The sequence below is a fragment of the Mobula birostris genome, chromosome 23 (genome assembly GCF_030028105.1).
Source record: "Mobula birostris isolate sMobBir1 chromosome 23, sMobBir1.hap1, whole genome shotgun sequence".
NCBI lineage: Eukaryota > Metazoa > Chordata > Chondrichthyes > Myliobatiformes > Myliobatidae > Mobula > Mobula birostris.
The window spans coordinates 39,328,212-39,345,000 of NC_092392.1; the positions used below are offsets into that span (position 1 = coordinate 39,328,212).

Here is a 16,789-nt window from a genome sequence, read left to right on the forward strand (position 1 = left end):
CAATTATTTCAGCTTCAATGACTTTGAATGAATGACCTCCTCCATACAGCGTGTTAAAAAAATCTTTGCACGTACTAACAAAGACATGAACTGAATGAGGTCAGAAATTCAGATATGAAACAAAGCAATCTATAAATGGCAGTGGAGTAATTTTGACTCCAATTTCAACTGGTTTCCATTGGGTAAGTGGATTCACAATCATTCTTTGACAAGGCTGGAAGTCATATTAGGAAAGATATTGCAAATATTTGTCAAACACTCGCTCCTTCTAATAATCATACCTGTACCTGTGGCTACTCATAACCACAGCTATGCTTAATTTAGGAAGAAGTATTTTAAGTAAATTTTTCAACGCTTTAAAAAGAGAAAATCTGTTCTGCTTATTGAAGTATTAATCATGCTTCGTCCCTGGGAAAACTAAGTGAAGAAACAAATTCATATTTCTGTTCTCCACCTTGTTATATACTGGTCAATAAATTTCCCAAATCCAGCATAAAAAACAAGTCAGCTCAACAATCACATTTGTTTTATATTGGTCCTGGCCAAGCATAAATTAGCAATTTTGCTTGCCGATATAATTTAAGTGTTATCCATTTGTTGCGAAGAGCTATAAATGATATGTCATTATTAATGCAGCAGTTTAAAATACAATTCATTTCACAATTGTTACAAAGATAAGTTTATTTTTATTTTTTAAAAATAGTTCTTTTAGTTGTAAACTTGAAACTCTCTTAAGTGGAGACCAAAAAATAACATGATTAAGAAGGACAGTTGTATCCAGAAATTAAGAGAGTTCAGATGTTAATAAATCATATTTTCTTTATATAAACAAATGGACAATTGTCTAATTATTAAGCATTAACATTTTTTAGTCTCTAAACATAACAATTCCTAAATATTGTACAGAGCCATTTTCATGCTTTGATAAATCACTTGGAAAAACTTTCCAAGAGCAAGTCAAAGCTGTCATTGTGTAGACTGGTTTGGTGATAGCAGATTTTCTGCCTGCAAAACAGATGTTGTAAATCTGCCTAGAAAAAGCATATTTGAAATTTCATTATGCTGATCAGACAGAGGAAATCATCCTTCAATCCATGTTATAAGAAAAGCCTCTAAAACCATACCATAATATACTAGTAATCATATGATCTCTTTAATTAAGGGCATCATGGAAAAGCTGGTATTTTTTTGATGTGGTCTTGCACCAATTGTGTCCAGATTAAACCTATTCAGACTTAATTTTACGGATTTAGTCCCAAGAGAATTTCCCTTTGGAGTGGGTTTTAAACAAGATCATATGAATAAATGTATAGGCTGTGCAGCAAATATAGTGTGCATTTTCTGCAGAGTCGGACTCAGTCTTGATGAAGAAACAACAGGTCCAAACTATTCAGGTCTTGGTGGAGTGCTTAAAAGTACACTCAATTTGTCAATGTCCAAAAGTTCCAATTTTGAAACACAATGGGTGCAATCTCAATGCGGAGCAACATTATCAATACAATCTGTAATCAAGATGATTTCCTCCAATCCCTATTATAAGGAAAACTGTGAACAAGTTCCAAAAGAATTATACAGATAAATGCAGTAACTTGGTAAAACAGGCTTTTGACAATAAAGGCTAAAAAAAAGTTGCTATTATAGCAACAGAAGATTAAGCTTCTTTCTTATAATAATTTAAAACCATCTTCAATTATTGACCGCAGAGGGGTGTAAAGGTTTGACTCTGGCAAATCGAGAAAGGCCCAATCGAAGGCCTTGGCTCGGGCTTTTGACAAAAACTCTGTCCGGTGATGCAATGCTGTTTTCCTTTGAGGCTGAAAAACCAGATGAAAATATTTTGACTTAAAGATACGTAGAAATAAAAGATATAAATTCAGTTAATAATTTTATTTATGTTCTTGAGATGAGTAAAATAATCCTTTGATATAATTTTGACCTAAGTTCCATTTACTTTACATTGTTGCTATAGTGACAAACTTGGAAGTATTGTGTGTATAATTGTAAGCACCTTATGGTGGTTGCTGTCTTAACTCAGCTATATCAAAAGGAGTTTAAAACACAGCTGCTGAGAAGCATGTACTCAGCTAATTCAATGCAAATAAAATAGTTCTAACATTTGCTAAATTATTTTCAAAGCTACTGGAGGAAGGAGTCTCAAACTGAAATATAACTGGTGATTTTTCCTGATATATATGTACGGCCATCAGCTTCCATTCAACCATTCTGATACACTTGAGTCAACCCTCTGAAATTGTCCTCATCATTCCCCTCTCCCAAAACTCCTGGAAAATATCTGAGGAGTTTTTATAAAACTTTAAAATTGTTAGCTAGTACCTTCCGGAAGTAATTAGGTCCTATAATTAACAAGATTCCAGGAATGAACAGTATAATATGGAGGCACTAGAAACAAGTGTGTTACTATGGAGACACTAGGTTTTGTTTTCAAAGGATTACTTATACATCTCTTGATTTTAGAAATTTCTTCAGCATTGCTTATTTACTTTGAATATCTATCTGTCAATATAAAAATATACCTACACACAATGTGAATGGGTGGAACAATGACACTGCATGTAATACAGCTCTCTCACAGCTCCACTAATCGATCTATTAGTGCTACAGTATATGTGTGGTGTTTGCTCATTTTTCCTTTGAATGCATGGGTTTACCATAGGTGCTCTAGTTCCTTCACACATCCCAAAGGTTGTTAGAATAACTGGCTACTGTAAGTTGCTCCTGGTGGAGGGTACAGCAGGGGAGTTAGAATTGGGTGTGTAAGAGAATAGATTACAGTGAAATGACACAGACAGGATTGCTCTGAGAACTGGCATAGATGCAATAAGCCACATTGCCACTTTCCATGTTTGAAGAGAAATATAAAATTTTACGCTATACTGTATATTTGTAATACCTGTTACAAAGAGAAAGTAATTTAAAAACATACAGAATCTGGGACTTTGCAAATAGTAGTATAGAGTACAATACTAAGAAGTTACGATGAATCTTTATGAAACACTGATTCAACCAAAGCTGGGGTAGTGTATCCATTTTGGATTACCTCACTTTAGGATAGATATAAAGACCTTGAAGAAGGTGCAGAGATCAATGAAAATGGTCCAGGGTTATGGAACATATTTACTGTACACTTTGTAGAAGCTGTGATTACATTCATTGAGTCAGATAGCATTGAAACAGGTTCTTTAGCCTGATGGGTCTATGATGACCATTTGCACTAATGCTATATTAATCCCAGATGTTTTTGTCCCCATGTTCTCATCATCTCCCCTCAGATTCCATCACAATTTACAGTGGTTGATTAACCCAGCAATACGCAACACTTTGGAATGTGGTAGGAAAGCAGAGGAAACGCATGCATTCACAGAGAGGATGTGCAAACGTCACACAGAGGCCAGCACTGAACTCAGTCTCTGGTGCCAGGAGACAAGCAGCCCTACCTGGTCCACTCCTAACAGGAGAGAAAGTTATAAGAAGATATGGTAGAGGTGTTCTGTACAATGAAGAACCTAGACAGGGAGAGGCCTGTGACAAAATGACAAAAAATTAAATCAACTGGCAAAACACACTGGAGATGAACTGAGAAAGAGTTCTTTTGCATTATGCACACTCAGCTGAAGCTTTGCAAGGGGAGGTGAGTCTATGAAAAAATAGTTGCAGACTACAAGGAAAGGGCAAGGGAGTGGGAGCAGCTACATTGCTCTGTAAAGAAAGCTGGCATGGACTCAAAACATCAAATGGCCTCTGCTTTTACTGTTACTGTTCTATGATGTCAAAGGAAATGGAATATATAATGTTGTCAGAGTAATTAAACCCACCCAATAATTATAGTGTAATAACTTTGCAATTTATGCCTCCCAGCTACTCTGAATGTGATGAAACTCCAGCGATAAAACATTGCCTTCCCAAACAGAAGGAAATGCTTTACTCAAAACATTAGAACAAGTGGAGAATGGTCAACAAGGTGAATGAATAATCTGTGTTGTTCTAGTCAAATTACTCAGTACCCTAACATCACCTGAAAGTTCAGTCCTGGGGGAACAGTTTTAATTGTGGATTAGTGGAAAGTTACAATAGCCCAGATCATCCTACATGCCAACAGCTAGCTTGAGATTATTTTAACTGATGAAAATTTACGAAGCAGTTTCCTCCCAGGCTAAATCAAGAATGTTGTGGATAATGGCCAGACAAGGTAAAACATTTCTTAAAATTTCTTGTGCAGCCAGGAAGAGAAGTACATTGGTTGAATGAAATTCTTCCATTTTCGGTAATGGATTCTACACTGACTCAATCCTAGTCATTATAGCCAGTACTCAAAAAATTGTGACATCTGGCAACCATAGCTAATATTTCAGTGTTGGCTACCTATCCAAGCTAGCTTGTTTGGATAACTGGATATCTTCCTTTCCTTAATCTCATTTGACGTCACCTTAACATTCAAATTTAACACCTCCACTCCTTGCAAGATAAGATGATCCACACGTAAACCACAATACATGCTTTGTTATTTGAATGTTTTTATATAAATTTATTACTAATGTATCAAAGCTGCTTGATTTTGGAATTAAGTCATTTTCCATCCAACAATCTTGTTTCTAAATGGACGATACATCTACTTATTTATTCTAAATTCAACTATCATGGTCTTTTGCTCAGTTGAAAATCAATTTTCAAATGTTAGCAGTCTAAGCAAATTTATTTTCTTTACAAGATAACCAAAATTGTTGAGACTATAAAACCATAAGACAAAGGAGCAGAATTAGGTCATTCGGCCCATAGAGTCTACTCCATCGTTTCATTACGGCTGATCCATTTCCCTCTCAACCCCATTTTCCTGCCTTCCCCCCATAACCTTTCACACCCTGACTAATCAAGATCCTATCAATCTCCACCTTAAATGCACCCAGTGACCTGGCCTCCACAGCAGCCTGTGGCAATGAATTCCACAGATTCACCACCCTCTGACTAAAGAAATCCCTTCTCATCTCTGTTCTAAATGGACGTTCTTCTATTCTGAGGCTGTGCACTCTGGTCCTAGATTCCCCCACCATAGGAAACATCCTCTTCACATCCACTCGATCTAGGCCTTTCAACATTCGATAGTTTTCAATCAGATCTCCCCCTAAATTCCAGCGAGCTCAGGATCAGAGCCTTCAATCACAGCTCATATAATACCCCTTAATTCCCAGAATCATACTCATGAAACTCCTCTGAACTCTCTCCAATGCCAGTACAACCTTTCTTAAATAAGGGGCCAAAACTGCTCACAATACTCCAAGTGAGGTTTCACTAGTGTCTTATACAGCCTCAGCATTGCATCTTTGCTTTTATGTTCCAGTCTTCTTGAAATGAATGCTAACATTTCATTCGCCTTCCTCACTACCAATTCAACCTGCAAATTAACCTTTAGGGAATCCTATACGAGGACTGCCAAATCCCTTTGCACCTTGGATTCTTGAATTTTCTCCCTATTTAGAAAAGAGTCTATGATTTTATTCCTTCTACCAAAGAACATGACCATACACTTCCCGACACTGTATTCCATCTGCCACCTCTTTGCTCATTCTCGTACTCTGTCTATATCCTTCTGCAGCTTCTCTGCTTCCTCAACACCACCTGCCCCTCCACCTATCTCTATTGTCTGCAAACTTGGCCACAAAGCTGTCAATTTCATCATCCATATTCTTGACATACAATGTAAAAAAGAAGTGGTCCCAACACAGACTCCTGTGGAACATCACTAGTCACCGGCAGCCAATCCAAAAAGGATCCTTTTATTCCCACTCTTTGCCTGCTGCCAGTCAGCTAATGCTCTATCCATGCTAATATCTTTCCTGTAACACCATGGGCTCTTATTTTGTTTAGAAGCCTCATTTGCGGCACCTTGTCAAAGGCCTTCTAAAAATCCAAGTACACAAATCCACTGACTGTCAGGCTAATTGACGTATAATTTCCTTTCTTCTGCCGCCTTCCTCTTTTGAAGAGTGGAGTGACGTTTGCAATTTTCCAGAATCTATTGATTCTTGAAAGATCATTACTCATTTTAGAACCCTGGGTTGTAGTCCATCAAGTCCAGGTAACTTATCACTTTCAGACCTTTCAGTTTTCCAAGCACCATCTCCTTAGTAATAACATCTGCCTTTCTTCTGCCCCCGGACACTCTTGAAATGTTAGGTGTTTGTTTAAAAATTGTTTGATAACTTCAATTTTTGCACTTTTGCTTCTTACTCCAAATATATTTCTGTGCTATAATTCACAAAATAAAATTCAATTATTTAGATAACACAGACATTATCTAGAACATAGAATATTATAGTACAGGAATGGACACTTCAGCCCATGGGTTCTGTGTTGATTATGATGCCAAATCAAACTAAACTGATCTTGTTGCACATGACCCATGTCCCTCCATTCCTGGCATGTTCATGTACCTGTCTGTCTACATGCCTCTTAGTGCCACTATCACATCGTCTATCACCATCAGCCCTGGCAGTGTGTTCCAGGAACCTACTACTTCTGCTGTAAAATATCCAACACATTTCTTTTGAATTTTACACCTCTCACTTTAAAGCAATGTCCTCTACCCCAGAAAAGAAACAAAGAATATCTACCCCAGCTTGCCTTTCATAATTTGATAAACCTCTGATAGAAGTCCCCTCAGTCTCCAATGCTCCAGAGTAAACAATCCAAGTTTGTCCAACCTCATAGCTCATACTTTCTTATAACCCTAACCTTAGCGTGCAGTATCCTAGTGAACCTCTTCTGCACGTTCTACAGAGCTTCCAAATTCTTCCAGTATTGGTGTGACCAGATGTGGACAGAATTCTCCAAATGCAGCCTAACCGAAGTTTTATACAGTTGCAATATTACTTTCTGATTCTTATACTCACAGCCCTGACTGATTAAAGCAACCATGGCATAGTCTTGTCACCACTGTTAGGGAGCTACGGACTTTGACCCCTCTGTACATCCCATTGCTCCTAAGGGTCCTGCCATTTACTGTATGCTTAACCCTTACATTTGAACTTACAAAGTGCAGTACCTCACACTTGCCTGGATTAAACTCCTGTCATTTCTCCACACCTGATCTACGTGCTGCTGTATGCTTTGACAACATCATTACAGTCAACAACTCCATCAATATTTGTGTCATGTGCAAACCTTCTATATATTCATCCAAGTTATTTATTTATGTCATAAATAAAAGAGGACACAGCACAGGATGCTGCAAGATACCACTGGTCACAGACCTCCAGTCAGAATAACACCTCTCCACCTCAATCTAACAACTATTCAATACCAAGACAGCATGGGTCCCATGCATCTTAGTCTTCTGGACCAGTCTACCAAGACAGACCCTGTCAAATGCATTGCTGAAGTCCATGTCAACAACTGCTACCCCAAACTCATCAATCATCTTCATCAGCCCACAAAAAGCTCAAACAAGTTTATAAGACATGATCTCTCCTACACAAAGCTATGCTGACTATCGTGAATAAGTCCATGATTTTCCAAACATGAGTAAATCCTATCACTAAGAACCTTTTCCAACAGCTTCCCAATCATTGATGTGAATCTCACCGGCCAATAATTTCTGGAATTATCCTTATTGCTCTTCTTAAACAAAGGAATAATATTGGCTACCTGGTGGAATCCACTTTGGCTTTCTTAGTCCAGTTGAAGGACTTGATGCTTGTGATGCTATGGGGGATGTTGGAGAAATTGGTATTTCTGTCAACATCGATGGTTTGCTTTTTTCAGGAACCAGAGCTGTAGGGGAACAAATTTGATTATATACATGTTATTATCAGCATGTTGAAGATGTACTTGAGTACTTTATTGAATCATGAGGTAGTGCAAGGTTCATGATGGCATGACTAAATTTGTTGTATAAAAAAGCATCAAAAATAAACCTGAATTGAACTGGTTTGTGAGGTACGATTTTGGAGCCCTATGGTGCTTAATTGGGAAAACTGACAATATGAATCTTTGCAGTTATACACTTCCCAAGAAATCACACAAGGGAATATGCTTCTAAGCCATTGTTTGTGCTTTTCCAACACAAGCCATTAGAAACGCAGACACGAGGAATTCTGCAGATGCTGGAAATACAAGCAACACACATCAAAGTTGCTGTCCCTTCGTCAGGTCTTGGCCCGAAACGTCGACTCTACCTTTTCCTAGAGATGCTGCCTGGCCTGCTGCATTCACCAGCAACTTTGATGTGTGTTGACAAGCCATTAGAAGGTGAGTGGCAAGAATAGACTTCCCTGTTTATTAACATTATTTTACAATGCAATGCAATTATGGAGTAGCACAGTAGTGTAGAGGCTAGTGTAATGCTTTACGGCGCCAGTTTTAAGATTAGGGTTCACTTCTCATCACTGTCTGTAAGGAGTTGTTTGTTCTCCCAATGACCATGTGGGTTGACTCTGGGTGCTCCAGAAATCACATATGGTCAGGATTAAGGTAAGTAACTTGTGGACATACTATATTAGTGCTGGAACTGTGGTGATACCTGTGGACTGTCCCCAGCCCATTTCAGACTCTGTTGGTTGCAAACAATCCACTTTACTCACAAACAAGAAAAAACCTGCAGGTGCTGGAAATCCGAGCAATAGACACAAAATGCCGGAGGAACTCAGCAGGCCAGCAGCATCTATGGAAAAGAGTACAGCTGACCTTTTGGTTCCTCCCGTATTTTGTGTGTGTTGAATGCATTTTACTGTATGTTTCGATGTTTCAATTTATATGCAACATATAAAACTAATCTTTAATTGAGTATCTTTATTTTTATTTCAATTTGTTCTCTACATAGTAAGTGCTCTCACATTTGATAGATACTTAAATATGCTTAAAGGATATCCAAAGCAAACTAGTGGAAAATTAAATTGCTTCATATAACATAGAACATAGAAATTTACAGCACATTACAGGTTCTTCGGCCCACAATGTTGTGTTGACCATGTAACCTACTCTAGAAACTGCCTAGAATTTTCCTAGCACATAGCCCTTTCTTTTTCTAAGCTCCATGTTCCTATCTAAGAGGCTCTTAAATGACCCTATTGTATCCGCTTTCACCACCGCCGCCGGCAGTGCATTCCACACACCCACTACTCTCTGTGTGAAAAACTTACCCCTGACATCCCCTCGGTAGCTATTTCCAAGCACTTTAAAACTATGCCCCCTCTTGTTAGCCATTTCAGCCCTGGGAAAAAACCTCTGGCTATCCACACGATCAATGCTCCTCATCATCTTACACACCTCTATCAGGTCACCTCTCATCCTCCGTCGCTCCAAGGAGAAAAGGCAAAGTACACTCAACCTATCCTCATATGGTGCACTCTCCAATCCAGGCAACATCCTTGTACATCTCCTTTGCACTCTCCCTATACTATCCACATCCTTCCTGTAGTGAGGTGACCAGAACTGAACACAGTACTCCAAGTGGGATCTGACCAAGGTCTTATATAGCTGTAACATTACCTCACAGCTCTTGAACACAGTCCCATGGTTGATGACGCTAACACACCATACACCTTCTTAACAACACTGTCAACCTGTGCAGCAGCTTTGAGTGTCCTATGGACACAGACCCCAAGATCTCTTAGATCCTCCGCACTGCCAAGATTCTTACCATTTATATTATATTCTGTCTTCAAACTGGACCTACCAAAATGAACCACTTCACACTTATCTGTGTTGAGGTCCATCTGCCACTTTTTCAGCCCAGTTCTGCATCCTATCGATGTCCCACTGTAACCTCTGACAACCACAACATCCCCAACCTTTGTGTCATCAGCAAACTTATTAACCCACCCTTCTACTTCCTCGTTCAGGTCATTTATAAAAATCACAAACAGGAGGGGTCCCAGAACAAATCCCTACAGAACACCACTAGTCACCGACCTCCATGCAGAATACGAACCATCTACAACTACCCTTTGTTTTCTGTTGGCAAGCCAATTCTGGATCCACAAAGCAAGGTCTTCTTGGATCCCATGCCTCCTTACTTTCTGAAGGAGCCTAGCATGGGGACCTTATCAAATACCTTCCTGAAATCCATATACACTACATCCATTGCTCTACCTTCATCAAAGTGTTTTGTTACATCCTCAAAGAATCCAATCAGGCTCGGAAGGCACGACCTGCCCTTGACAAAGCCATGCTGACTATCCCTAATCAGATTATGTCTCTCCAAATGCTCATAAATCCTGCCTCTCAGGATCTTCTCCAACAACTTGCCCACCACCGAAGTCAGACTCAATTGAAAGAAAATCATGTAATTACTCAGCTGACAAAATAACAATAGGAAAATCTATTAACACTGTAAACATTTCCTAAAACACTGATGCAATGCAAAGAACTTAAAATAAATGGGGCTCCAGATATCTATGAAAATCTAACTATTGTTAACATATTTGCATTCCACAATCATTCTACAGTTAACTCGTTTGTCTTAATCCATAATTTTAACATGGGATTATAATACAGAAAGCATGATTAATCACATTCATTTGTAATGATTAGTGGAATCTACCTGTATCTTTGCTGTTTGATTTGAGACATTTTTTCTCCTTTGTCTTTGTTTGTACTTTGATTGTATTTTTTTTCTTGTTTTTATTTGATATATTTTTGAAAGTAAATTCCTCATCCGTATCTGTGTTACTTCCATTGCTTTCTGATTCTTCAACTGCAAAACAAATAATATAGTAAGCTCAGAACAATAGGGACCATGAAGTACAACATCAGAATGAATAGGCAAAATCGTCTTCAATTTCTTTGATTTGTCCTTATTCAAGTTCTTCACCAATGACTTCACCACTTTTTTAAAGGTGCAATCTTAAATACAGATTAACTATGCTTCATCATGCAATATTATACTCTGTCCAATACCTTTGTGCAAAAGATATTCTCCCCCCGTTTGTTCCATTGTAATGTAGGAAACTGAAGCATAGCAAGGACAATTGGCCATCCCCACACAATCTGCCACTTACAGAGAAATTTCTTTAGCCAAAGGGTGGTGAATTTGTTGCCACATGCAGCTGTGGAGGCCAGGTCGTTGGGTGTACTTAAGGCAGAGATTGATAGGTTCTTGATTGGACATGGCATCAAAGGTTACAGGGAGAAGGCCGGGAAATGGGTTGAGGAGGAGATAGAAAAAAAGGATCAGCCATGATTGAATGGTGGAGCAGACTCGATGGGCCAAATGGCCTAATTTTGCTCCTATGGTTTTATGGTCTTCATAAAATCATTTCTTTTTTACCTTGGCTCTCCTTTCCTGCACTAACCCCATATTCGTGATTACCTTAATATCTAAAAATTTAGTAAATCTTTTGAATATTTTGAGCAGCTTGACCTCTACCCCACTTTTTATGACTTCTTGCATTGCAAAGCTTGCTTTTGAACATCTGTGCTCTTTGACTTTTCTGAGTTCCTTTACTCAAAATATTTATTCTTTATTCCCAGAGCATCTTGCAAGCTGGAAAAGTGAATTTAATTCAAGCTTTAATTGCCATAATTTAAGGACTGATTAGCACTTGATAATTAGGTTTCTAATAACTTAAATAGAAATCAAAGATAAAATGTCATCAAAAAACAAGAGAAAATCTGCAGATACTGGAAATCCAAGCAACACACACAAAATGCTGGAGGAACTCAGGAGGCCAGGCAGCATCTATGGAAAAGAGTAAATAGTCAACGTTTCAGGCCGAGACCCTTCATATTGGCCTGATGTGCTCTGCGATCTAATTGATTCTTCTGCGGGTTTATCTTATCTTATTTTAAGGCCCTAAAATCTGGACTACAAAATTTGCAATAGTTTTGCTATACAATCTTTATTGACATGGATTATTTGGTGAAAAAACTTTAAGTGCATCAATGCAGTAAAGTAATCTACACTGAAAGGCAGGTGGATTGATCTCAACTGTGATAAAATATTTATAAGTAATTATCTACTGAGGTATAAAGAATAATGGCCCAGAATTTGTGGTTAGGGATTCATGCATAGTAAATGTCATTATGGTCAGTACCAAAACAAACCTCAACCAAAACCAGTTTAAAAAATCTTTGACAGCATGTTAACATAGAACAGTAGAGTACTGGAGAGCACATTCAATGGCCTATTTTCCAGTGAGAGGTCATTGAATGGCCTATCCAGTGCCCACCATGTTCTGCCAATCTTGATGGAAATTTTTACAAGATCTCTTCCTCCCATGTGTCCTCCATATCCTTTCATTCTCTTCATTATCACCTATCTATCTAAACTCCACCAAACTGCCTGCTTCTATGACCACCCGTGGTATCCCATTCCTGATCCTTACCATTCATGGCATTAAAAAAAACTTCTCCCCCTCTAACCTTAAAAGCAAGCCCTCTGGTGTTTGACATTTCTACCTTAGGGGAAAGATTCTGTCTACCCTATCTATGCCTCTTATACTTTTAAAAACCCCTATTAGGTCACCTCCCCCCACCCCAGCCTCTCACACTCTTGTAAGAGCAACCCAAGTTTGTCCAACATTTCCTTGTAGCTGATATCCTTGAATCCAGGCATCATTTCCTGTCTCCACATCCTTCCTACAAGAGGGTGGCCAGAACTGCACATAATATTCCAAGTGCAGTCTGATTAAAGTTTCACATAGCTGCAACATGACTTCTTTACTCTTCTGCTCAATAGCCCCACGAATGAAGACAAACACCTTCTTTATGACCTTATGTCCATGCATAGCCATTTTCAGGGATCTGGACCTCAAGATCCCTTTGCACCTCAAGACTTTTAAGGGCATACCACTAACTGTATATATTCTGCTTTATTTGACCTCCCAAAGTGCAATACCAGCCTGAATTAAACTCCACCTAACACTTCCCTACCCATATTTGTAACTGATCTATATCCTGCTGTCTTATTTGATAGTCTTTTACAATATCCACAACTTCACCAATCCTGGTGTCACCTACAAATTTGCTAATCCACCCATCTACATTTTCATCCAAATCATACATATATTTCCAAACAACAGAGGTCCCAGCACTGATCTTACAGAATATCACTTGTCTTGGATGCCCATTCAGAGCAGCTTCCACCCCTACTCTGTCTTCTGTGGGTTAGCCACTTCTGAATTTAAACTTGTAATTTAGTCGGAGCCTTCTGAATCACCCACTAAATGCCTTAATTAAAGTCTACAGCCTCAAGTTCGACAAGTATCTTTGTTACCTCCTTAAAATAACTCTATCAAGTTTGTAAGGCATGACCTACCCTGCACAAAGCCATGCTCACTTTCCCTAATCCTCTAAAAGGCCTTGCTTTTCTAAATACGATAAATTCTATCCCTTGGTATCTTCTCCAGCAGCTTCTCTATCACTATTGTGAGGCTCAATCTAGACTGTCGCTATTTCCCTTCTTGAACAAAGGCACAACATTTGCTACTCTCCAATTCTCCAGAACCTTACTTGTTGCTAGTGAGGACACAAAGATATTTGATAAAGCTTCAGCAATCTACTCACTTGATTCCTTCCAATATTCTTGGATAAATGCCGTCAGGTCTTGGGAAAATATTCACTTTAATGCTTCTCAGAAGGTCCATCACTAGCACCTCCTTAATCTCAAAACCTCCCAGCACATTAGCATGTCCCACCTGGTTTTCTCTTTCCTCCAAATCCTTCTCTTCAGTAAATACCAATGTAAACTACTCATTTTGTACTTCATTACTTGCTCTGACTGCAAGCACAAGTTCCCTCCTTAATCCTTGGGTGGACCTACATTCTCCTTAGTTATCCTATTTTTCTTATGTATATATAAATTACTTTGAGATTCTCCTTGATCCTGCTACCCACAAGCTTACTATTTTTAAGCTGTTTTCAGACATTCAGAAACAATGAATAAAAAAACATGAAAAACCATTCAAACTATCCTGAATTTTCAAAAGGTATTTAAAATGTTAGTCTAATTAAAAGCACTCAGACAAGTTAAAATTAATTCTTGTAATCAATCTTTTGCAACTGTTTGCCCAACAACCGTATCCCCAAGTGAAATCCATGGAAAGCTTTTGTATCAGGTGCAAGCTGGTGCAGACTGTTCCCCAACAGTACTGTAAAAATATCAGAAGTAGAGGGCAGAATGTGCAGCAATCTTGAGGCTGCTCTGAGTTTTGTAGGGTAATGTCAACGCTTGCATTGGGATTGGGATTTCTTTCCAGTGATTCATCCAAGGAAGTTGTAAAAAAACATTTGCAGAATTGCAAATAGATGGGAATCAATCTTAAAATTCTGTACATCAATCATACTTTGCAAATTTGTGTTTTTGACTTCCAAGTTTAAATCGTTAATATAATATTCAGTGATCCTTTTGGAGCATAACTTCTCACCATCTGTCACGTCAAAGTACCTATCCTTTACCCCTAAAGGTACATTACTTAGTATCTTGAAGCCAGCTATTTGGGAAGTAGCTGAATAGGTTGGAAAAAAGGCAACAAATTACCCTTAATATATATTTTATTGCTGCAAATCTAGAAAATGAAGCCAGCCAGATCAGGTACAGATAGATATGTGGAATTATGATATTGTATCATTAATTAAACACAGCTCAAAGAACAGAATGCTAGCACTGCCTTCCTATGACATGTTTTCAATATTGGTCAAAGTAACAAAGACGTGTGAACAGATGTTAGAAAGATGAACTAATTAGAAAATCAGGAAAAATGTGGCAATTACAAGATCTAAACGTCAAAGGAAGACATAAGTTCAAATATTTAGAAAAATTTCTAAGAAGTTCAAAAATAATATTAGGGGATTTCAACTTCATTAACATTTTTAAGAATCTTCATTAGACAGATTCTTAAAGATTTATTTGTGTTAGATGAGTGGGAGTCATTCAGAGAGATTTGAACAATCAGACTGAATACATAGCCACTAAGAAACGGTTTCAGACTTTTAATTCTACACCACTTTGAATGTCAATGTAGTGTAACACAAAAGAGATACACTTTCATCAGATGCCACAAGCTCCTTACAAGTGGAAGGAAGGCAGGGATGAAATTAAAGAAAAAAATCATAAAGTCAAAGAAAATGAATGAAAAAATATTAGCAAGTAAAATCAAGAAAGTTCCATTGGTATTTATAAATAGCTCAAGAGAAAAAGGAAAATAATGGAAGAGGTAAAGATTATTTGAAACAAAAAGTGACTGGATTGTCAAGGCAAATAACATGAATATGGTTCTAAATGAATACTTAGCACCTAGCTTCAAAAAAGAAGAAAACATTTCATTTACAGGATAAAGAAATGTGCAATATTAATACATGAAACTAGAATGAATAAGCCTCTCTCCACAATAGGTCTACAGTGGATACAATCTCACTGGCTCTCCACTTGGCCTTCGATCACTTAGACAATAGCAATATCTACTATATGCCAGACTGCTGTTTATTGAGTACAGCTCAGTGTTCAACACAATCATACTCTCAGTTCTAATTAACAAAACCTGGGCCTCCGTACCTCCTTCTGCAACTGGATCCTTGACTTTCTCATCGTGAGAGCGCAGTCAGTGCAGATCGGAAATAACATTTTCTCGCTGGCAATCAACATTGGCACACCCCAAGGATGTGTGCCTTAGCCCACTACTCTACTCTCTCTACAATAATCGAATGTGTGACTAGGCACAGCTCAAACACCATCTGTAAATTTACTGATGAAAGAACTATTGCTGGAAGAATTTCAGATGGTGATGAGGAGACATACAGGAATGAGATAGGTTGAGTGGTGTTGCCACAACAGCCTTGCACGTAAGACCAAGGAATTGACTGTGGACTTCAGGAAGGGGAAGTCAAAGGAAAACACTCCAGTCCTCATTGAGGGATTAGCAATGAAAATGGCAAGCAGTTTGAACCCGCTGAGTGTCAACATCTCTGAGCATCTATCCTGGGCCCAACATATTGATGCAATTACAAAGAAGGCACGAAAATAGCTATATTTCAAAGGAGTGTCACCCAAACCTCTCGCATATTTCTACCAATGTTCCTGGTTGTGTCATTATTTGGTATGAAGGAACTACAACACAGGATCAGAAGAAGCTGTAGAAAATTGCAAGCTCTACAGAGATGAAATACTTTGAGAGGGTGGTCATGACTAGAATGAACTCCTGCCTCAGCAAGGACCTGGACCCATTGTAATTTGCCTACTGCCACAATAGGTCAACAGCAAATGCAATTTCAATGGCTCTTCACATGGCCTTAGACCACCTGGACAAAACAAAACCTATGTCAGAATGCTGTTCATTGACTAGCATTTAATACCATCACTCCCAAAATCCTGATTGAGATGTTGCAGAACCTGGGCCTCTGTATCTCCCTCTGCAATTGGATCCTTGACTTCCTAACCAGAAGACAAAATATGTGTCAATTGGTGATAACATCTTCTCCTCGTTGCCGAGCAACACTGGTGCACCTCAAGGGTGTGTGTTTAGCCTACTGCTCTACTCTCTATATACCCATGACTGTGTGGCTAGGCATAGCTCAAATACCACGATAAATTTGCTGACAATACAACCATTGTTGGTAGAATCTCAGCTGATGACAAGAGGGCATACAGGAATGAGATATGCCAACTAGTGGAGTGGTGTCGCAGTACCTGGCACTCTACGTCAGTACGACGAAAGCGCTGATTGTGGACTTCGGGAAGGGAAAGATGAAGGAACACATACCAATCCTCATAGATAGATCAGAAGTGGAGTTTCAAGTTCCTGGGTTTCAAGACGTCTGAGGATCTAACCTGGTCCCAACA

General features: G+C 38.6%; 1 protein-coding gene across 1 annotated transcript in view; it reads right to left on the minus strand.

Annotated features, from left to right (window-relative positions):
- Nucleotides 1-707: 707 nt before the first annotated feature.
- Nucleotides 708-16,789, minus strand: part of rad51ap1 (RAD51 associated protein 1) — a 60,005-nt gene continuing 43,923 nt past the window's right edge. The window contains exons 7-9 of the mRNA XM_072241044.1: nt 10,556-10,708; nt 7,660-7,785; nt 708-1,814 (exon numbers count right to left, since the gene is read on the minus strand). Coding sequence (XP_072097145.1) covers nt 1,687-1,814; nt 7,660-7,785; nt 10,556-10,708 — 407 coding nt within the window. The 3' untranslated portion in view covers nt 708-1,686. The remainder of the gene's footprint in view (nt 1,815-7,659; nt 7,786-10,555; nt 10,709-16,789) is intronic.